Source organism: Salvelinus alpinus, chromosome 7, assembly GCF_045679555.1.
Source record: "Salvelinus alpinus chromosome 7, SLU_Salpinus.1, whole genome shotgun sequence".
In the NCBI taxonomy this organism is placed as follows: Eukaryota; Metazoa; Chordata; class Actinopteri; order Salmoniformes; family Salmonidae; genus Salvelinus; species Salvelinus alpinus.
Genome location: NC_092092.1, coordinates 75,375,853 through 75,398,325, shown reverse-complemented (window position 1 = coordinate 75,398,325; position 22,473 = coordinate 75,375,853). Strand labels below are relative to the sequence as shown.

The 22,473-nt window shown below is 43.7% G+C and overlaps 1 protein-coding gene and 1 long non-coding RNA gene across 3 annotated transcripts; one reads left to right on the top strand and one right to left on the bottom strand.

Annotated features, from left to right (window-relative positions):
• Positions 1–502: 502 nt before the first annotated feature.
• On the bottom strand, positions 503–3,628 carry LOC139581676 (uncharacterized). Its single transcript, XR_011676265.1, has 4 exons — positions 3,354–3,628; positions 3,137–3,209; positions 2,868–2,987; positions 503–796 (listed from the first exon to the last, which is right to left on the bottom strand). It is a non-coding gene; the product is annotated as an uncharacterized lncRNA (long non-coding RNA).
• A 120-nt stretch (positions 3,629–3,748) lies between these two features.
• nek12 (NIMA-related kinase 12) lies at positions 3,749–20,772 on the top strand. 2 transcript variants are annotated; one of them, XM_071411686.1, is made up of 4 exons: positions 3,749–4,948; positions 5,145–5,381; positions 5,522–5,719; positions 19,743–20,772. In XM_071411686.1, the coding sequence occupies exons 1-4, from the start codon at positions 3,943–3,945 to the stop codon at positions 19,754–19,756; spliced, it is 1,455 nt and encodes a 484-aa protein (XP_071267787.1). In that variant the 5' UTR covers positions 3,749–3,942; the 3' UTR covers positions 19,757–20,772. The 2 variants fall into 2 exon arrangements, with proteins under 2 accessions (XP_071267787.1, XP_071267786.1); XM_071411685.1 differs by lacking the exon at positions 19,743–20,772 and adding an exon at positions 5,798–7,064.
• Positions 20,773–22,473: the final 1,701 nt, after the last annotated feature.

Genomic DNA, 22,473 nt, shown 5'->3' with positions numbered 1-22,473 from the left:
CTGTAGTGACGCCTCTAGCACTGAGATGCAGTGCCTTAGACCGCTGCACCACTCGGGAGTCCCAAGTCTTATTAGTCTGTGTGTCTCTCTTTACAGAGCATTTCATTGTTAGCTTTTGTTGTGTCATTACTAGGACATGAAAAAAATGATGCAAGAAATGAAGGCAGGCAGAGAAATTAAACAACAATTGATGGATTGTGCCATCTCCTCCGAGAGAACGCAGTGTCTCAGTGTCAGTGGTGACGACCCTCCCACTCTGTCTGCCGTTCTTTCTCTTTGCTCTCGTTTTCCTTAATAGGATGTTGGTGGGCGGAGCCGGAAGGGTCGTCAGCGAAATGGGACACACCTGGGCTCGGGTGTGGCCCGGGTGATAAATAAAACTTTCCCCCATTCATTAAGGTGACTATCCACGCAGACACCTGTTATTTTTGGTTGTGGCTTGTTTGTTTTGGCACCTCAACACCCCTTATTATCACCATCTATTCACACATCCACTCACTTATACTACTGATTACACACCATTTTTAATTGTATATAGTTTACTTTAGTAAATAAATATATTTGTGATTCCTTGATCTCCATGTTATCTCCCTCTTTGTTACGGTCTACGAGCCGGTTCGTGACACCGTGAAGAGTAGTGGATCTTCCCTTCCACCATGATGATGTGGTAGCCAGACTTGGTCTTGACGGGAGGGTCTGTGTAAATGGGTTTGTCCATGGTGCTGTTGGGTAGGGCGAAGGCAGCGTCCTGGAAGGGTCCAGTCATAGAACCTCTTGTCATTCAGCCCAGATCACCCTGACACAACCAGGATAACAGTACAGTCAATATTGCCACAGTCACAAAGGCTAAAACAGGGGTGTATTCATAAGTCAGACACTGTTGCAAAATGCTTTGCAACGGAAACTATTCACTCCTAATGGAAAACAGAAATTACAGTTTCTATTAGACAGATTCAGGTACGTCCCTCCCGCTTTGTTGCCTTTGCGTCTGTTTGGTTCCTAGTAGAGGTCGACCGATTAATCGGAATGGACGATTAATTAGGGCCGATTTCAAAGTTTCATAACAATCGGTTATCGTCATTTTTGGACACCGATTGTGGCCGATTACATTGCACTCCACGAGGAGACTGAGTGACAGGCTGACTACCTGTTACGCGAGTGCAGCAAGAAGCCAAGCTAGCTAGCATTTAACTTATCTTAAAAAAATATTTAAAAATCACTCTTAACATAATCACTAGATAAACTAGTAATATCATCAGCCATGTGTAGTTATCTAGCTTGTCCTGCATTGCATATAATTGATGCGGTGCCTGTTAATTTCTCATTGACTCACAGCCTACTTCGCCAAACGGGTGTTGATTTAACAAGCGCATTCGCGAAAAAAGCACCGCCGTTGCACCAATGTGTACCTAACCATAAACACCAACGCCTTTCTTTAAAATCAATACACAAGTATATATTTTTAAACCTGCATATTTAGTTAATATTGCCTGCTAACATGAATTTCTTTTAACTAGGGAAATTGTGTCATTTCTCTTGTGTTCCATGCAAGCAGAGTCAGGGTATATGCAGTAGTTTGGGCCGCCTGCCTCGTTGCGAACTATGTGAAGACCATTCCTTCCTAACAAAGACCGGAATTAATTTGCCAGAATTGTACATAATTATGACATAACATTGAAGGTTGTGCAATGTAACAGCAATATTTAGACTTAGTGATGCCACCCGTTAGATAAAATACGGAACGGTTCCATATTTCACTGAAAGAATAAACGTTTTGTTTTCGAAATGATAGTTTCAGGATGTGACCATATTAATGACCAAAGGTTCGTATTTCTGTGTGTTATTATATTGTAATTAAGTCTATGATTTGATATTTGATAGAGCAGTCTGACTGAGCGGTGGTAGGCTGCAGCAGGCTCGTAAGCATTCATTCAAACATCACTTTCCTGCATTTGCCAGCAACTCTTTGCTGTCCTTCAAGCATTGAGCTGTTAATGACTTCAAGCCTATCAACTCCCGAGACTAGGCTGGTGTAACCGATGTGAAATGGCTAGCTAGTTAGCGGGGTGCGCGCTAATATCGTTTCAATCGGTGACATCACTCGCTCTGAGACCTTGAAGTAGTTGTTCCCCTTCCCCGCGGCTTTGGTGGAGCGATGGGTAACGATGCTTCGAGGGTGGCTGTTGTCGATGTGTCCCTGGTTCGGGGCGAGGGACGGAAGCTATACTGTTACACTGGCAATACTATAGTGCCTATTAGAACATCCAATAGTCAAAGGTATATGAAATACAAATGGCATAGAGAGAAATAGTCCTATAATAACTACAACCTAAAACTTCTTACCTGGGAATATTGAAGACTCATGTTAAAAGGAACCACCAGCTTTCATATGTTCTCATGTTCTGAGCAAGGAACTTAAACGTTAGCTTTTGTTTTTACACGGCACATATTGCACTTTTACTTTCTTCTCCAACACTTTGTTTTTGCATTAAGTTAAAATAAGTGTACATTCAGTATTGTTGTAATTGTCATTATTACAAATGAATAAATAAAATCGTAAGATTAATCGGTATCGGCGTTGAAAAATCATGATCTGTCGACCTCTAGTTCCGAGAGTAAAGTTTACATTGCAAAACGTTTTGCAACAGTCTGCGACTAATGAATACACCCTCAAATTCTCTAATTTGAACAATATTATTGAAAAATGAATAAGTGATAGACAGCAAGACAGAGGATGCCATCCAGTGGATTTTTTGGATACTAGCAGACAGCACCTTATTCAACTCCATGATAAACCATTACACATTTGAGAGATCGTAAGGGTGAATGTCTGTTAGTTGCTGTTAGCATGGGAAAGGTTCTCGTACCCCTTGTCTGGCTTTGTCTTCACTGTACTGGGAGGCCACTTCACTGAAGGGAACCCCGGACTTCAGTTTCTACATCGTCTCCATGCATTTACCATGTTTCTCACACAGGATATGTCTGACCTGGGGAATACATTAAAACAACATAGCTAGTCAATTTAGCTAGCCGTCTATGCTCACATGAGTACACACTGTAGCCAAAGACATTACAGTATTGTGTAACGTTAGCTAGAATGTGTGGCGTTACATAGACTAGCTATCTCGCTACCTACCTTAACAGAAGTGCCTCCTTTTATCATCTTCTCTTCCTTTTTTCTTTGTCTCCAACCCCTGCAGCAGCTCCACCTGAATGATAACGTTCAACATAATAACATGACTTACATGGAGATAGCTACCTAGCTGCTAGCTAACTACACACAGGCTGTGTTGTAAAGTTATCATGTTTTTCAATCCAGCATGCCTAGTCGATTTAGTGATGAATAAAGTAACCTTTGCCTCCCTTGGCACCTTCCCCCCATCCTTGGCACCTTTCCCATTGGGTGGCATTCTTGAAAATACCCTTTGGAGAAAATGAATGGGACAACTGGAAAGATAACTTCTAGCTAGCCATCTACTACAAGACAGGCTTAGTCGTGATGTTTCTGCTTTATCACAAATATGCGCTAAACTGCGCGGAAGTAAACGAGAAATTGCGCATGCATCATCCAGTTTAGATGTTTTGAACAATACTCATTTCCTATACGCACCGTTTTATATTAAATCGTTTTCCAATGCATATTGATTTTAAAAAGCTATTTATGATGTGTGCTCACTGGGTTTCCCTGGGGTAAATTACAATGTTAAGCTTCACTGGAAAAGTTTCTGAACGCAACAGCATTTCGACCAATAAAAAACCCTGTTATTTACCGGGTGGGCTGAGCCAGACGGTTACTATGGGAATCCGACTAAACACAAGGTTCAAGGTGACATTTGTTTTTGTTGTGCTAGAGTTTCTCTGATACAAGTACTTGTAATTCACACCAAGACATGGAATGTAACCTTTTTTTTTAATCTCATTAACTGAGATGGCTGATAACTAATGAACATTTTACTAACGATAATGGAATTGTACAAGAAGATTATGTGTCTGGGAAGAGGTGGCGCAGCAGAAGTATTCCTGATGAAACACGCGGAGTCTAAGAGACTGCATGCAGTGAAAAGAATACAAGCAGACGACTCTCGCAAAACAAAGACCAAAGAGGCCATCCTACAAGAAGCTGAAATCATCAGGAAGCTGAAACACCCTCACATAGTGACCTGCAGCGAGGCTCTCTTTGACTCAAATGATGGATACATCTATATAGTCATGGACTACTGTGATGGAGGGACACTGGATGACAAAGTCAAGGAGAGAAAGACAGGGGACTATTTCCCAGAGTGGATGATAATGGAGTGGTTTGTACAGGTTACCATGGCAGTCAGCTACATTCACTCAGCTAGAATCCTCCACCGGGACATCAAAACCTCCAATGTGCTTCTAACTAAGAGAGGCGTGGTAAAGGTGGGGGACTTTGGGATATCCAAGATAATGACCAACACAGTGGATATGGCTCGTACCTGTGTTGGTACCCCCAGCTACCTGAGTCCAGAGCTGTGCCAGGACGTCCCATACAGTTCTAAGTCTGATGTCTGGGCACTGGGATGCTTGCTGTATGAGATCTGTGCTCTCAGACCGCCGTTTGCTGCCTCCAACCTGCTCAGTCTGCTCTGTAAGATCATCAGAGGAGAGTACAGCCCTGTTCCCCAGACCTACTCAGACAGCATCACCCCTCTGGTCCAGATACTGCTCTGTCCGGTGCCTGAGGACAGACCTAGTGCTGGAGCCATATTGGACATGATCTATGTACGGGAACATCTCAGAGAGTTTGTCAAGCACAGGGAGATAGAGTTAGCAGTGTATGATAATGTAGACTCCAGATCCATACCCCTCTCTAGTTGGGTCTGTGAGTCTGTGAGAACATCTGGCTCTGTGAGTTCACCTGCAGATAAGAGCATGGCCATGACTGCAGAATGGAAGGAGGACAGCAGCAGTCACAGTAACTCTGGTACTCTAATTACATGCTTAGCTCTTGCATTGTTTAGGCTCTATTGTGTTTGTATGCTGTCTTTGGTGCTTGTGTGACACTATCTCTCTCTCTCTCTCTCTCTCTCTCTCTCTCTCTCTCTCTCTCTCTCTCTCTCTCTCTCTCTCTCTCTCTCTCTCTCTCTCTCTCTCTCTCTCTCTCTCTCTCTCTCTCTCAGGACCACTTCCACTCACACCTTCCTATACAGGGGAAGAGGAGGAGGGGGACAGTACAGAGCCCTGTCCCAGTGATAATGAGGAGGTAGAGGGTGATGTGGTCAGCGTAGGCCAGTCTGACTACTCTGAGGACTTTGATGACGACAACAGCTTGTCTTCCATAGAGGAACACAGAGAGGACGAGGCAACCTCTACACCTGTTAATGCTGTCACGGAGGATGTCTCTATGGAAGCTAATGGTAAATCTGATAGAGACAATTAGGCCTAATAAACAATGGGTTGCTCACTCAAAAGTTGTGTGCTAGATCCTCATAGATAATCCACTATAATCCATTATAAAGGTTACATTTCAGTACTTTAATCAACCATTCACGTACAGTGACCCCTGAAGTGGAGGACCCTAGTGAGTACCCTGATGACTTTGAGGAGGAGGAAGACGAGGATGTGATGATGGTGGTCCACTATGCCGGCGCTGCTCTGGAGCTCCCTGCAGAGGGTGATGGGGAGGAGTTTCAGCTGAGGGACGCAGGGGGTGTGGCTGTCACGCTGAAGACTCTGAGAGACAGCTATATCATGGGTAAGTGTGTGTGTGTGAGTGTGTATGTGTTTGTGTGTGCCTGCCTGTGTTGTTGAGTGTCTATGTGTGTCATTGCAGAGGGCATCGGCCCCTCTCTCTACGAGCAGATCAGCGAACACTTTGAGAACGGTCTCAGCCCTGAAGACCAGCAGTCACACTTTAAACACACGCTGGGGACCTGACCACCTGGAAAACTGCAATCTCATATTCACTCTCAACCAAGAGGGTAAACTCTCTTAAAACATTTAAATGGTGGAACCAACCTCCAAACCTGGACTTCTGATGCACCATGACATTACCTGTAGGCCTACAATGCCGCAAGTTTATGTTGGGGAATGATTTGTCATCCATCATGGTTCCTAACATTGTAAACAGAAGAGGGTGCTATCAGGCTTTTAATTGAAACTGTGGAGGAGGAAATACCCTGAGTTACTGTGGCAGTTCACAGCCCAAACTGTGGAGGGGGAAATACCCTGAGTTACTGTGGCAGTTCACAGCCCAAACTGTGGAGGGGGAAATACCCTGAGTTACTGTGGCAGTTCACAGCCCAAACTGTGGAGGGGGAAATACCCTGAGTTACTGTGGCAGTTCACAGCCCAAACTGTGGAGGGGGAAATACCCTGAGTTACTGTGGCAGTTCACAGCCCAAACTGTGGAGGGGGAAATACCCTGAGTTACTGTGGCAGTTCACAGCCCAAACTGTGGAGGGGGAAATACCCTGAGTTACTGTGGCAGTTCACAGCCCAAACTGTGGAGGGGGAAATACCCTGAGTTACTGTGGCAGTTCACAGCCCAAACTGTGGAGGGGGAAATACCCTGAGTTACTGTGGCAGTTCACAGCCCAAACTGTGGAGGGGGAAATACCCTGAGTTACTGTGGCAGTTCACAGCCCAAACTGTGGAGGGGGAAATACCCTGAGTTACTGTGGCAGTTCACAGCCCAAACTGTGGAGGGGGAAATACCCTGAGTTACTGTGGCAGTTCACAGCCCAAACTGTGGAGGGGGAAATACCCTGAGTTACTGTGGCAGTTCACAGCCCAAACTGTGGAGGGGGAAATACCCTGAGTTACTGTGGCAGTTCACAGCCCAAACTGTGGAGGGGGAAATACCCTGAGTTACTGTGGCAGTTCACAGCCCAAACTGTGGAGGGGGAAATACCCTGAGTTACTGTGGCAGTTCACAGCCCAAACTGTGGAGGGGGAAATACCCTGAGTTACTGTGGCAGTTCACAGCCCAAACTGTGGAGGGGGAAATACCCTGAGTTACTGTGGCAGTTCACAGCCCAAACTGTGGAGGGGGAAATACCCTGAGTTACTGTGGCAGTTCACAGCCCAAACTGTGGAGGGGGAAATGCCCTGAGTTACTGTGGCAGTTCACAGCCCAAACTGTGGAGGGGGAAATACCCTGAGTTACTGTGGCAGTTCACAGCCCAAACTGATTTGAGGTTTCATGACACCGGTAGCAAGTTAAAAGATCAGAGGAGATACCACCTTGAAGTGTGAACATCTGTGGGTAAGACAGTGAGAACACCCTCCTTCAAAATACCTTGAAGTGAAGTAAGCAGAAATCTAAAGGGTTTTTTGTTGGTTCCCTCCTGGAAGCAGTGGAACTGTAGAAAGTGCTTGAAAAATAAAGAAAATTGATTCACTTATGATGTCAAGTAGAAACTTTCCTTATTTATCTATTTAATTACTTCCATGTAAATACATTTCTATGTTGTCTCAAAATGTTTTACTTCATGTACTACTGAAGAAGAAATCCCATTCATTTTTACTGAAATGTTTGGCAATATGCTAAACTCAGCAAAAAAAGAAACGTCCCTTTTTCAGGACCCTGTCTTTCAAAGATCATTTGTAAAAATACAAATAACTTCACAGATCTTCATTGTAAAGGGTTTTAACACTGTTTCCCATACTACACATGCACCTGTGGAACGGTCGTTAAGACACTAACAGCTTACAGACGGTAGGCAATTAAGGTCACACTAAAGAGGCCTTTCTACTGACTCTGAAAAACACCAAAAGAAAGATGCCCAGGGTCCCTGCTCATCTGTGTGAACTTGCCTTAGGCATGCTGCAAGGAGGCATGAGGACTGCAGATGTGGCCAGGGCAATAAATTGCAATGTCCGTACTGTGAGACGCCTAAGACAGCGCTACAGGGAGACAGGACGGACAGCTGATCGTCCTCGCAGTGGCGGATCACGTGTAACAACACCTGCACAGGATCGGTACATCCGAACATCACACCTGCGGGACAGGTACAGGATAGCAACAACAACTGCCCGAGTTACACCAGGAACGCACAATCCCTCCATCAGTGCTCAGACTGTCCGCAATAGGCTGAGAGAGGCTGGACTGAGGGCTGGCAAGCCTGTTGTAAGGCAGGTCCTCACCAGACATCACCAGCAACAATGTCGCCTATGGGCACAAACCCACCGTCGCTGGACCAGACAGGACTGGCAAAAAGTGCTCTTCACTGGCGAGTCGTGGTTTTGTCTCACCAGGGGTGATGGTCGGATTCGCATTTATCGTCGAAGGAATGAGCGTTACACCGAGGCCTGTACTCTGGAGCGGGATGGATTTGGAGGTGGAGGGTCCGTCATGGTCTGGGGCGGTATGTCACAGCATCATCGGACTGAGCGTGTTGTCATTGCAGGCAATCTCAACGCTGTGCGTTACAGGGAAGACATCCTCCCTCATGTGGTACCCTTCCTGCAGGCTCATCCTGACATGACCCTCCAGCATGACAATGCCACCAGCCATACTGCTCGTTCTGTGCGTGATTTCCTGCAGGACAGGAATGTCAGTGTTTTGTCAGGGCCAGCGAAGAGCCCGGATCTCAATCCCATTGAGCACTTCTGGGACCTGTTGGATCGGAGGGTGAGGGCTAGGGCCATTCCCCCCAGAAATGTCCGGGAACTTGCAGGTGCCTTGGAGGAAGAGTGGTGTAACATCTCACTGCAAGAACTGGCAAATCTGGTGCAGTCCATGAGGAGGAGATGCACTGCAGTACCTAATGCAGCTGGTGGCCACACCAGATACTGACTGTTACTTTTGATTTTGACCCCCCCCCCCCCCCTTTGTTCATGGACACATTTTTCCATTTCTGTAAGTCACATGTCTGTGAATCTTGTTATGTTCATACAAATATTTACACGTCAAGTTTGCTGAAAATAAACACAGTTGACAAAGAAAGGATATTTCTTTTTTTGCTGAGTTTATGAAAGAGGAATCTTTATCAGCACATTCGTCTGGTCTGTCATTGTTCTGCCAAGTTTGAAACAACCAGCAGAGATGTACGGTAGGTCAGGTAATGCCTGTTAGTTAGTTAGATAAGCAAGACACCCCTAATCTATTTGTGTTCCATAGCATGGGTCGCGGGGTTGCAGAAACTGTTTCAGAGGATAGCTGCATGTCCCAAATGGCACTGTATTCCCTATATTGTGCACTACCTATGGGCCCTGGTCAAAAGTAGTGCACTATATAGGGAATAGGGTTTCATTTGGGACGTAGCGTTGTTTCAGAGTATGAGATGGTTATCTCTGCTGTCTCATGATTTCCTGTCATAACCCAGAAATGTTTTCCTTTGCATCATATTCTCATCGAGATCCATTCACACATCTCCATGATGAGGACATTCACACATCTCCATGATGAGGACATTCACACATCTCCATGATGAGGACATTCAGCAACACTTGGAGGACAATGGAATTAAATGAAAAAGCGTATTTATTGCTAAACATAGAACCAGCGTGTTTCGGCCTTTCACCTTCATCAGGTTTTTCTTCGAAGCCAAAACGTGCTGGTTCTACTTTTAGCAATAAAGAAGCTGTTTTTTATTCAATTCCATTGTCCTCTGTGTTCCTGAATCTCCTCGCTCCTTCGGTTTGCTCCTCAATTCTTGCACCTTGGTTGGAAAGCGAGGCGACAACAGTGATCCCTTCCCTTTGCACATCTCCATGAGGACAAACACCCGCCCAGACATAAACATATTGCACTTAATAGTAATGATCATCTTTTGATACAGCGGGAGGGAACAACATTCTGTACTGCCCTCTACTGGCCAGAGAGGAAATTAGCTTCCCAACTGTTAGAGGTTATGCAATGGATTGCGCAAAATTTGGTTAAAAGTCAGCCTGAGACCATTTTAGAAAATCCCCTAAAAGTACACAGTAATAAGCCCCTCCCATGTGTTTGAATCATAGGAGTTTCATGTCCGTCTTCACACCTCATAAGCTTTATTTAGCTCAGCTGTGACCAAGTGGAGCTAAACAATTAGTATCACTTGTTCTTCCTACGCACACGTACGCACATATAAATTACATAGGTCATAGGTCACCAGTAAGGTCTGAAAGATCTGGTTGCGTCCCAAATGGCATCCTATTCCCTATATAGTGCACTACTTTTGTGCACTACTCTCTGGTCTAAACCTGTATAGGGAATAGGGTGCCATTTGGGAGGCACATTCTGTCTCTGCTTGCTCATCATTACATTATGGAAAGTTGGAAAAACCGGTGGGCAGAGGTGTAAAAAGTACCCAATTGTCATACTTGAGTAAAAGTAAAGATTTCTTTATAGAAAACGACTCACGTAACAGTGACGCAGTAAAATACTACTTGAGTAAGTCTAAAAAAATATTTTTTTGTGTACTTAAGTATCAAACGTAAAAGTATAAATAATTTCAAATTCCTTATATTTAGCAAACCAGACGGCACCATTTTCTTGTTTTTGTTATTTACGGATAGCCAGGGGCACACTCAAACACTCAGACATCATTTACAAACAAACCATTTGTGTGTAGTGAGTCCACCAGATCAGAGGCAGTAGAGATGACTGGGGATGTTCTCTGTTTAGTGAGTCCACCAGATCAGAGGCAGTAGAGATGACTGGGGATGTTCTCTGTTTAGTGAGTCCACCAGATCAGAGGCAGTAGAGATGACTGGGGATGTTCTCTGTTTAGTGAGTCCACCAGATCAGAGGCAGGAGATGACTGGGGATGTTCTCTGTTTAGTGAGTCCACCAGATCAGAGACAGTAGAGATGACTGGGGATGTTCTCTGTTTAGTGAGTCCACCAGATCAGAGGCAGTAGAGATGTTGCATGAATTGTACCATTTATCTGTCCTGCTGAGCATTCAAAATGTAATGAGTTCTTTTGGGTATCAGGGAAAATGTATGCAGTAAAAAGTACGTTATTTTCATTAGGAATGTAGTGAAGTAAAATAAAGAGTTGTCAACAATATAAAAAGTAAAGTTACCCCAAAAACGACTTAAGTAGTACTTTCCACCACTGCCGGTGGGTAGGTGGGGGAGAGGATGGCATTTCCAGGTAACATTTTGATCTCCCACGTATTTTGAATAATGAGATATTTTAACAATGTGTTCATCTAAGAATTGAACACAGCAGCTCCCTCTATTGTTTGGGAATTTCACACACTGTGATGTGGTATTATCCATCCACGTCCCATAGTTCTATCTTCTCTATCAGTGGATATATCTCATGGTGAGGTCTGTGTGATAAACATGATTACGTGATGGGTTCAACAAATAGATGGTTGTGAGCGGAAATGTGTTGCAGGACTCATATCATCACACCATCTGTCCTCTTTGAAGTTTCCCACACATGCACACACACGCACACGCACACACACACACACACACACACACACACACACACACACACACACACACACACACACACACACACACACACACACACACACACACACACACACACACACACACACACACACACACACACACACACACACACGCTTAGTGGAAAAGTGCTGTATTAGAGACAAGATAGACAGGATGAGATATGGACTGCCTGTAGTGCATAGCTGTCTGAGTCAGGAGAACTAGGAATGGCTTCCTATCATCACACAATCTGACATCAGAAATATCCCCCTCAACCCATATTCTGTACCTTGTCACTCATCTCTCTGCCCACACACTGATGGTGTGCAGACATATGTAAAGAAAACAACACCTTCTGACTGTTGACTGGAACTTAAGGCACCTTTCAGATTCCAACCACTTTTAGAACCAAGTCATCACATTTAATAGGAATAGTGATTACGTTAGAGATCAGACTTTAAACCTAACGTCACCTCAGCACCCAGAAGAACCAAATCAACAACTCTAATTTGATGTTAAATATTCAATGACAAATCAATTCAATGTCAGCCACAGAAATCAGGTGGTGTACATGCCAACATATTGGGGCATACTCCATTCAGATATGTTGAAGTGTGTTGTAATGTAATGAATATCATTTTTTAAAGACCTCTTACTATGTGGCCTAGGTAGAGAATGGTATTTTGGTTTGAGGGTGAGTTCCCTCTAGGGGTTGAGGCAAACCCTGTACAAACCACCATTTTAAAAAGGCCTTTAATAAAGTCCAACTGAAATGAATATTTAAATGCATGTAAGTTTTATTTTGTTGAGTCTCTTATTCAATGGGTAAAAGTAATGTATAGCAACCCCAGGTGTAAAATAGTAAATAATGGCCACTACTGTTGTAACGTCTGCTTCCAACTCACACTCTCAAACACATAGATCCCCTAAACGTAGCTCACTTTCCAACTCACACTCTCAAACACATAGATCCCCTAAACGTAGCTCACTTTCCAACTCACACTCTCAAACACATAGATCCCCTAAACGTAGCTCACTTTCCAACTCACACTCTCAAACACATAGATCCCCTAAACGTAGCTCACTTTCCAGCCCACACTCTCAAACACATAGATCCCCTAAACGTAGCTCACTTTCCAACTCACACTCTCAAACACATAGATCCCCTAAACGTAGCTCACTTTCCAACTCACACTCTCAAACACATAGATCCCCTAAACGCAGCTCACTTTCCAACTCACACTCTCAAACACATAGATCCCCTAAACGTAGCTCACTTTCCAACTCACACTCTCAAACACATAGATCCCCTAAACGTAGCTCACTTTCCAACTCACACTCTCAAACACATAGATCCCCTAAACGCAGCTCACTTTCCAACTCACACTCTCAAACACATAGATCCCCTAAACGTAGCTCACTTTCCAACTCACACTCTCAAACACATAGATCCCCTAAACGTAGCTCACTTTCCAGCCCACACTCTCAAACACATAGATCCCCTAAACGCAGCTCACTTTCCAGCCCACACTCTCAAACACATAGATCCCCTAAACGCAGCTCACTTTCCAGCCCACACTCTCAAACACATAGATCCCCTAAACGTAGCTCACTTTCCAACTCACACTCTCAAACACATAGATCCCCTAAACGCAGCTCACTTTCCAACTCACACTCTCAAACACATAGATCCCCTAAACGTAGCTCACTTTCCAACTCACACTCTCAAACACATAGATCCCCTAAACGCAGCTCACTTTCCAGCCCACACTCTCAAACACATAGATCACCTGAACGCAGCTCACTCTCCAGATCCCAATCACCTGAATTCTGATCACCTGTTCACACACCTGTATGTCATTTACACACACTATTTAGTTCAGTTCTTTGCACCCCGTCATTGTGAGGTATTGTTTGTTTTTGTTACATGTTCTAGTCGGAGAGCTGTTTATTTCTGTATTAGTCCTCCCGTGTATCATAGTTTTTGGCCATCCTCACTAACGACGCCTATTCGCTGCCTGTCATCAACCTCTTGCCTGATCTCCCGGACTATATCATTAGCCTTTCCCCTGCCTGTACTGTTACCTGTTTGGACTCCCTGTGTATGACCTTCTGCCTGTCCCTGGACCCAGCTACCTGCCTCCTCCTGTGGTCCTTTCCTAATAAACACCTGCTGCGCCCTGTGCTTGAAACCAGCTTCTGTCTCCCATTGTATTCATTACTACTGTCAAGAAGAGTTAAACAAGGGTGTCCACTGTTACCATATGTATTCATTATGGCCATTGAAATGCTAGCTATTAAAATCACATCAAATAAGGACATTAGGGGATTAGCCTTAAACCCCCCCCCCCCCCCAAAAAAAAAATCCCAGGCCTAAAATCAAAGGTGTCCATATTTGTTGAAGACTCAAGTTTTATATTAAGTCCACATGCTAGATCCCTGCAATGTCTCATTGAAGATCTAGATGATTTTCTGGCCTGAAACTCAATTATGATTGAAGTATATCATATTACGTTTTGGATGTTTAAAAGACAACTTTTACATTACCCTGCAGTTTACCTATAAAATGGGTGATGTTGAAGTAGTACTTGGTATTCATATCATAAAAAATATTAATGAGCGCTCCACAATGAATTTCAATAACAAATGTGCACAAATAGGCAAGATCCTGCAACCTTAGAGGCAAATACCTGTCTATTTATGGAACAATTACTCTGATTAACTCTGTTACTCACTTATTTATGGCGCTCTGTACTCCTGATAACTTGTTTTTCAAATCATATGAGCAAAAAATATTTTGCTTTATCTGGGATGCTAAACCAGACAAGATAAAGCCTGCCTATCTATGTAATAAATTTGAACTGGGTGGGCTGAGATTATTACATTTTAAAAGCTTCAGTTATACAAAAGTTTTACTTAAACCCAAAATGGTTCTCAAGTAGATTACTAAAAGAAGCTCATCCCTTGTTTAAAAATTGCATTTTTGCCTTTTTGCAGATTGCCACTCTAACCGATGTGAAATGGCTAGCTAGTTAGCGGTGGTGCGCGCTAATAGCGTTTCAATCGATGACGTCACTTGCTCTGAGGCCTTGAAGTAGTTGTTCCCCTTGCTCTGCAAGTGCCACGGCTTTTGTGGAGCGATGGGTAACGATGCTTCGAGGGTGGCTGTTGTCTATGTGTGCAGAGGGTCCCTGGTTCGAGCCCAGGTAGGGGCGAGGAGAGAGACGGAAGCTATACTCTTACACCACTTCTCAATTGAAAATGAAACCATGTTCAGGTTTCTCCCTTTTTCAAACAGGCTATACAGAGCTGGTTACAATTTCATCCCATGGAAAGGAAGGAACAAATATTACAACAAATAATATTCCAACCCACATAGAAATCTGAAGAGGGTGGCAAGCAGAGATAGGTGGGATGGGATGAGGGAAACCGATGGTTGGAATATGGAACTGGAGATGAGAGGGAATGAAGTTTCTGAGTGAGGGGTAAATTGACAGTAAAAAAATGTACATAAAAAAAAAACACAAAACCTCACATTCAAATGCACGCATTGGATGGTTGAGCGTTGGGCCAGTGGCCGACAGGTCGCTGGTTGGGGTTCCTGAGTCGACTGGGTGAGGGATCTGTCGATGTGCGCTTGAGCGGGGTGCTTGATCTGATTGCTTCTGTGAATCACTCTGGATTGGAGTGTCTGTTAAATGACTAAAATGTTATGTAAATGTTGAGCGTCTTCACTGCAGGTGAATTGTATGTTTTTAAATTCAGTAGAACATTTTTTAAACACTACCAAGGATGGGGAAAACCTGTTGTCATATCCATGTTATCTTTATGACCTTGAATATCTTTCTGCCGCTGTGGTTTCCCCATAGGACTATTATTGTTATCACAAGATGACCATGTACTGTACATTTATGTAGATTATCACCGGTAACCACGGTGACTCAGACCTGTCTGGGCCTCTCCACCCTGGTCTCTTATCTGCAGTCAGAGGATCTTGTTATTTCATTCAAGAGAGAAAATGGTCACTACAGCTAGCCTAACGTGACTCACAGCTCTCCGGGCCTTTCTACCCTGCTCTGTTATCGCCTACATCACTGATGATCCAGGGGTCCCCTGTGGGTTGGCAGCAACACTGAAACTAGGATGTCACCTTCAGCCATGCCGGACATCCTCAACTGAGAAGAGCAGCGGTGCTATTTCTGCTTTGCTGTGAAAATGAACATTGTGGTACAATGGCTGTGTCCCAAACGGCACCCTATTCCCTATATAGTGCACAACTTTGGACCAAGGCTCATAGGGCTGTGGTCAAAAGTTGTGCGCTATATAAGGAATAGGGTGTAATTTGGGAGGCAGCACATATCTCTGGGTCGGCGAGCCAGGCTGTATAGTTAGGCTTACTTTATGTCTCAACAGAAGGCAGGCCTGGGTTTAAATAGTATTTGAAATCATTTAATATATTTTATATCTGTGCTTGATTGAACTTGCCTGGCTCAATGGACAGAGTGATGGAGACTGATGAGCGCTACAGCAGTCTCACAACTCAATCGCTGGTTGAAAACTTTTCTGCCCCTTCCAAAAGATAGAATTTGTAGATAATTGGCCCTATTTCTGGGACTCACCCACAAACAAGACCAAGCTTGGCCTGCTGAGGAGTGACGGACTCCGTCCTAGCTCGAGGGGTGCTCTCATCTTCTCAACGTAGACAGGGCTCTAACTCCTCTCGCTCCACAATGAGATAGCCAGCCTGCCAGCTTAGCACAGTCAGTGTAGTCAGCTCAGCTATCCCCATTGAGACCGTGTCTGTGCCTCGATCTAGGTTGGGCTAAACTAAACATGGCTGTATTCGCCTTAGCAATCTCACTGGAATAAAGACCTCCTCCATTCCTGTCATTATTGCAAGAGATTGTGATATCTCATCTCAAAACAGGGTTACTTAATGTTAGATCCCTCACTTCCAAGGCAGTTATAGTCAATGATCTAATATCTGTTGGTAATCTTGATGTGATTGACTTTACTGAAACATGTCTCAAACCTGACGAATTTACTGTGTTAAATGAGGCCGCTCCTCCTGGTTACACTAGTGACCATATCCCCTACGCATCCTGCAAGGTGTTGCCAAGATTTACGACAGCAAATACAATTTACATAAAAATAATATGACTGAGTTTTAATCTTTTGAGCTTCTAGTCATTAAATCTATGCAGCTTACTCAATCATTTTTTATAGCTACTGTTTACAGGCCTCCTGGGCCGTATACAGCGTTCCTCACTGAGTTCCCTGAATTCCTGTCGGACCTTGTAGTCATGGCAGATAATTTCACATTTTTGGTGACTTCACTATTCACATGGAAAAGTCCACAGACCCCAGGCTTTCGGGGCCATCATCGACTCAGTGGGTTTTGTCCAACATTTCTCCGGACCTACTCATTGCCACAGTCATACCCTGGATCTAGTTTTGTCACGTGGAATAAATATTGTGGATCTAAATGTTTTTCGTCATAATCCTGGACAATCGGACCACCATTTTATTACATTTGTAATCACAACAAATAATATGCTCCGACCCCAACCAAGGATCATCAAAAGCCGTGCTATAAATTCTTGGGCAACCCAAAGATTCCTAGATGCCCTTGCAGACTCCCTCCGACCTACCCAAGGACGTCAGAGTACAAAAATCTGTGAACCATCTAACTGAGGATGTAAACTTAGCCTTGCGTAATACCCTAAAAACAACAAACATTTGCCACTAGAAATCAGCTCCCTGGTATACAGAAAATACCCCAGCCCTGAAGGAAGCTTCCAGAAAATTGTAACGGAAATGGCGCTCTTGTCACGCCCTGACCATAGTGAGCTTTTATTCTCTATGTTGGTTAGGTCGGGGTTATCTAGGTGAATTATATTTCTATGTTGGCCTGGTATGGTTCCCAATCAGAGGGAGCTTTTTATCGTTGTCTCTGATTGGGGATCATATTTAGGTAGCCATTTCCCCATTGTGCTTTGTGGGATCTTGTCTAGGTATCTAGATCTTGCCTGCGAGCACTACTCTGAGCTTCACGTTTCGTTTGTTCGCTTTATTGTTTTTGTTCTTTAAGTTTCTCTCCCAAAATAAAGGATGGAACCATACCACGCTGCATCTTGGTCCATTCCTTATAACGATCGTGACAGCTCTACCAAACTGGAAATCTTCCGACTAGCTTGGAAAGACAGTACCGTGCAATATTGAAGAGCCATCCTATTTCTCCAACCTAATTGAGGAGAATAAGAACAATGCCAACAAATGTTTTGAGACAGTCGCAAACAGTGGAGGCTCCTTAGAGGAGGAAGGGAAGGACCATCCTCCTCAGTGAATTTCATAAACATTTATATTGTAAAACATTAAAAAGTTATTTTTAGATACAACTATAGAAAATATAATCACGTCTTTGATTAAAACACACTATTATGCAAAGAAGGTCTACAGTAGCCTACAGCACTCTGTAAGGTAGCACCATGGTGTAGCCAGAGGACAGCTAGCTTCCGTCCTCCTCTGGGTACATTGACTTCAATACAAAACTTAGGAGTCTCATGGTTCTCACCCCTTTCCGTAGACTTACACAGTAATTATTATAAGTTACACAGTAACTTCCGGAGGACGTCCTCCTGCCTATCAGAGCTCTTGCAGCATGAACTAACATGTTGTCCACCCAATCGAAGGGTCAGAGAATTAATCTAGTACTGAAAACATAAGGTACAGCTAGCTAGCACTGCAGTGTATAAAAATGTGGAGAGTAATTGACTCGAGAGAAAGACAATAGTTGAACAGTTTTGAAAAAAAGTATTTCCTCCAAAATGGAGAAGCAAGAGAGAAAGATTTGTTCTCATTTTTTTTCACTTTCAGTTTTCACTTACTTTGCTAGCACATGCAACTAGCTAGTTTAGCCTACTGAAACTCCCTGCTCAAACAGAGGTATGCTATAAGCATTCCCAGGAGAGGATAGCGTTCACTTCAGCAGTAAAAACGAAAAAATCACGAAAAAATCATGATCATTAGAAAGCAAATTACAGACCCCTCTTTGAATCTGCGTATTTCTCCAAAGCTCAGTTGTCCTGAGTCTGCACAGAACTGCCAGGACCTGGATCAATGGAGACCAGTTTTTTAATCCTGTATCTCTTGACACATTTATGAAAATAGTAATGGCCTCTAAACCGTCAAGCTGCATATTGGACCCTATTCCAACTAAACTACTGAAAGAGCTACTTCCTGTGCTTGGCCTTCCTATGTTTAACATAATAAATGCCCCCCTATCCACCGGATGTGTACCAAACTCACTAAAAGTGGCAGTAATAAAGCCTCTTGAAAAAGCCAAACCTTGACATGGAAAATGTATTTTTTCTAACCCCAATTCTTCTCAAACATTTTAGAAAAAGCTGTTGCACAGCAACTCACTGCCTTCCTGAAGACAAATAATGTATACAAAATGCTTCAGTCTGGTTTTAGACCCCATCATAGCACTGAGACTGCACTCCTGAAGGTTGTAAATTACCTTTTTAATGGTGTCAGACCAAGGCTCTGCATCCTAGACCTTAGTGCTTCTTTTGACACCATCGATCACCACATTCTTTGGAGAGATTGTAAACTAATTGGTCTACACGGACAAGTTCTTGCCTGGATTAGATCTTATTGGTCTGAAAGATATCAGTTTGCCTTGGTGGATGGTTTGTCCTCTAACAAATCAATTATACGTTTCGGTGTTCTTCAATGTTCCATTTTAGGACCACTATTGTTTTCACACACATACATACTACCTCTTGGTGATGCCATTCGGAAATACAATGTCAACTTTCACTGCTATGCGGACGACACACAGCTGTACATTTTGATGAAACCCCAAAATTGCTTACCCTGGAAGCCTGTGTTTCAGACATAATATCAAGGCGAGACCCAGATGCAGACACAGGAGGCAGATGGTTGATGTCTTACAATGTTTATTAATCCAAAAGAAGTAGGCAAGAGAATGGTCGTGGACAGGCAAAAAGATCAAAACCAGATCAGAGTCCAGTAGGTACAGAGTGGCAGACAGGCTCGTGGTCAAGGCAGGCAGACTGGTCAGGCAGCTACAATCACAAGACGCAGGCCTCCTGATTGTCCCTAGAATTTTGGTGGGCTATACTCCACCTTGGGTGGGGTTATACCCTGCCTGGTTGGCCCTGTCCGGGAGTATCGTCGGACAGGACCACAGTGTCGTTCCCCCCCTCCCCCGTCTCAGCCTCCAGGATCTATGCTGCAATAATCTATGTGCCGGGGGGCTAGGGTCAGTCTGTTATATCTGGTGTAATTCTCCCATCTTATCTGGTGTCCTGTGTGAATTAAAGCATGCTCCCTCTAATTCTCTCTCTCTCCTAGGACCTGAGCCCTAGGACAATGCCTCAGGACTACCTGGCCTGATGACTCCTGACTGTCCCCAGTCCACCTGGTCGTGCTGCTGCTCCAGTTTCAACTGTTCTTCCTGTGGCTATGAAACTCTGACCTGTTCACCGGACGTGCTACCTTGTCCTGCTATTTCTCTCTCTCTCTCTACCGCACCTGCTGTCTCGACCTCTGAATGCTAGGCTATGAAAAGCCAACTGACATTTATTCCTGAGGTACTGACCTGTTGCACCCTCTACAACCACTGTGATTATTATTTGACCCTGCTGGTCATCTATGAACATTTGAACGTCTTGAACAACAATCTGTCCTTAATGGCCATGTACCCTTATAATCTCCACCCGGCACTGCCAGAAGAGGACTGGCCACCCCTCAGATTCTGGTTCCTCTCTAGGTTTCTTCCTAAGTTCCTGCCTTTCTAGGGAGTTTTTCATAGCCACGGTGCTTCTACATCAGCATTGCTTGCTGTTTGGGGTTTTAGGCTGGGTTTCTGTACAGCACTTTGTGACATCTGCTGATGTAAAAATGGCTTCATAAAAATATTTGATTGATTGAGTAGCCCCAAATCTGCAACCCTGCCCTGCAACCCCACAAATCGGCCATTCCAGGCAGGCCAGAGCAAAGGCTCAAACTATTTTAATTATTGAGAATAATATTTGAACCCAGATCTGATAGGATGGTGTTTCTGCTTGATTCTATATAGCTATAGGATGATGTTGTTGCGTTAACCAGCATGAGGCTCTACCACTACACAGACATATTAGTGAATTAGTGTAATCATTCTAGACTTGGTTATGGGGGTGTGTATGCATAAGTGTTAAGCAATTACATAGCCACTCTGAGGGAAAATGACATTAGCACAAACATAAGTAAACACACATCACAACAGAAACACATTACACAGAATGCCTGGCTGGCACCAGCTGGAAATGGAAGGCTGGGAGAGTGGACAATTTAATCATCAGAATTTGTTATGTAAAAATAATGAATAAAAAATGTGATCATTTATTAGAGCATGCTAATTGTGACATACTGTACATGTATATGATTAATGTACAGGAAATGTAGCTGAGGCGTATTACCTCCAGTGTGCACTATACATATGAGATATAGTCAGACTCATGGAGGAGATGTGTGAGTGGGTCTAGATGTGAATATGCAAATGTAAACATCTAGTTCTGACAGGAAACATGATTTGAACAGCAGAGATAACCATCTCATAGCCTGCTTCCCAAATGGCACCCTATTCCCTATATGGGCCCTGGTAGATGTAGTGCCCTGTAAAGGGAATAGGGTGCCATTTGGAACATAGTCAAAATTTGTCACAGATTTCCATGTGTTCTGACCACGTTCATGAACCATGCAATAATCAAAGACTCTGTAGGCAGCTCATATTCCTTTACCATTCGAATGATGGAACTGGGTTAAGGTTAAGATTAGGGTTAGGCTTAGGGTTAAGGTTAAGATTAGGCTTAGGCTTAGGGTTAAGGCTAGTTATTCAAATCTGGTCCCAACAGAAAATTCTAAGAAGAAAAAAAACCTAACCCAGCGTCAGCCTCAGCAATGTGGCTGAGATGATAGTCCCTGATAAGGTTTCATTGACACTACAGAAACTCTGCTTCACACAGGGTACTATTAGTCTACTCTTCCTCACACACTAGAGAAGGCTGAGAAACCCCACAGCTTCTTCACTGGAAAGCAGTGGACGGCTCATAATAATGGCTGCAACAGAGTGAAAGGAATGAAACCCATGTGTTTGATGTATTTGATACTATTCCACTGATTCCACTCCAGCCATCACCATGAGCCCGTCCTCCCCAATTAAGGTGCCACCAACCTCCTGTGATGAAAAGTTACTTTTACACTGCCTAGACTGACAGCCTGGGTGCTTCCGAAATGGCACCCTATTCCCTTGTACACTACATTTGACCAGGGACCATTGGACTCTGGTCAAAAGTAGTGCACTATATAGGGAATAGGGTGCCATTTCAGATGCAGCCCCATTGTGTAACTTGCCTGACCTAGAGTCATTTCATGGTAGATTTATCTCATGGGCAGATGTGCAATATGGTTTCAAGCATGGTCAGAGTGCTTCAAGCAGGCTTGAGAGGAATAGAAAAAGTCTGTCTGTGCAACCAGATAAATATAGAGTTATTTTATCTCACTGACAACCACTTCCTATAGTAGCCTAGAACTCAAGCTGAATCTCTGGGTCATCTCGCACAAGAGGCCAGAGCTCCACATCCACAAAACCCCTCCTCAAAAAGTTTTTGCAACATGTCAGAGCCTATATTTGATGAAAGCTAAGTGTAATATATTGACTCTCCATAGTTTTTCCAGTGCACTATCTCTCTCACCATGCGCACACACACTCTAAAAAGACACCTGCTGGTCTGGAACGAGAGAGCAGCAATTCTAAACATCTTTAATAGATTTGCATTGAACAAGACAGCATTTTGTTAACACATATATGCTCCTGGACACAAAAAACATGAAACTATATTTCGTGTTTATCGTTATCCCTGACCATTAATTGCTGTGGTGATGATGATGATGATGATGATACTGTGTTTTCCTTGATGTCTCCGAGGAGGACTAAACAGTGACATCACGGTTTCTTTACGCCCTCTCACAACAACTTCCTGTTTGTTTATCATAAAAAGCATCAATGCTGCTGATCTCTATCATATTCACTTCACACATTTTA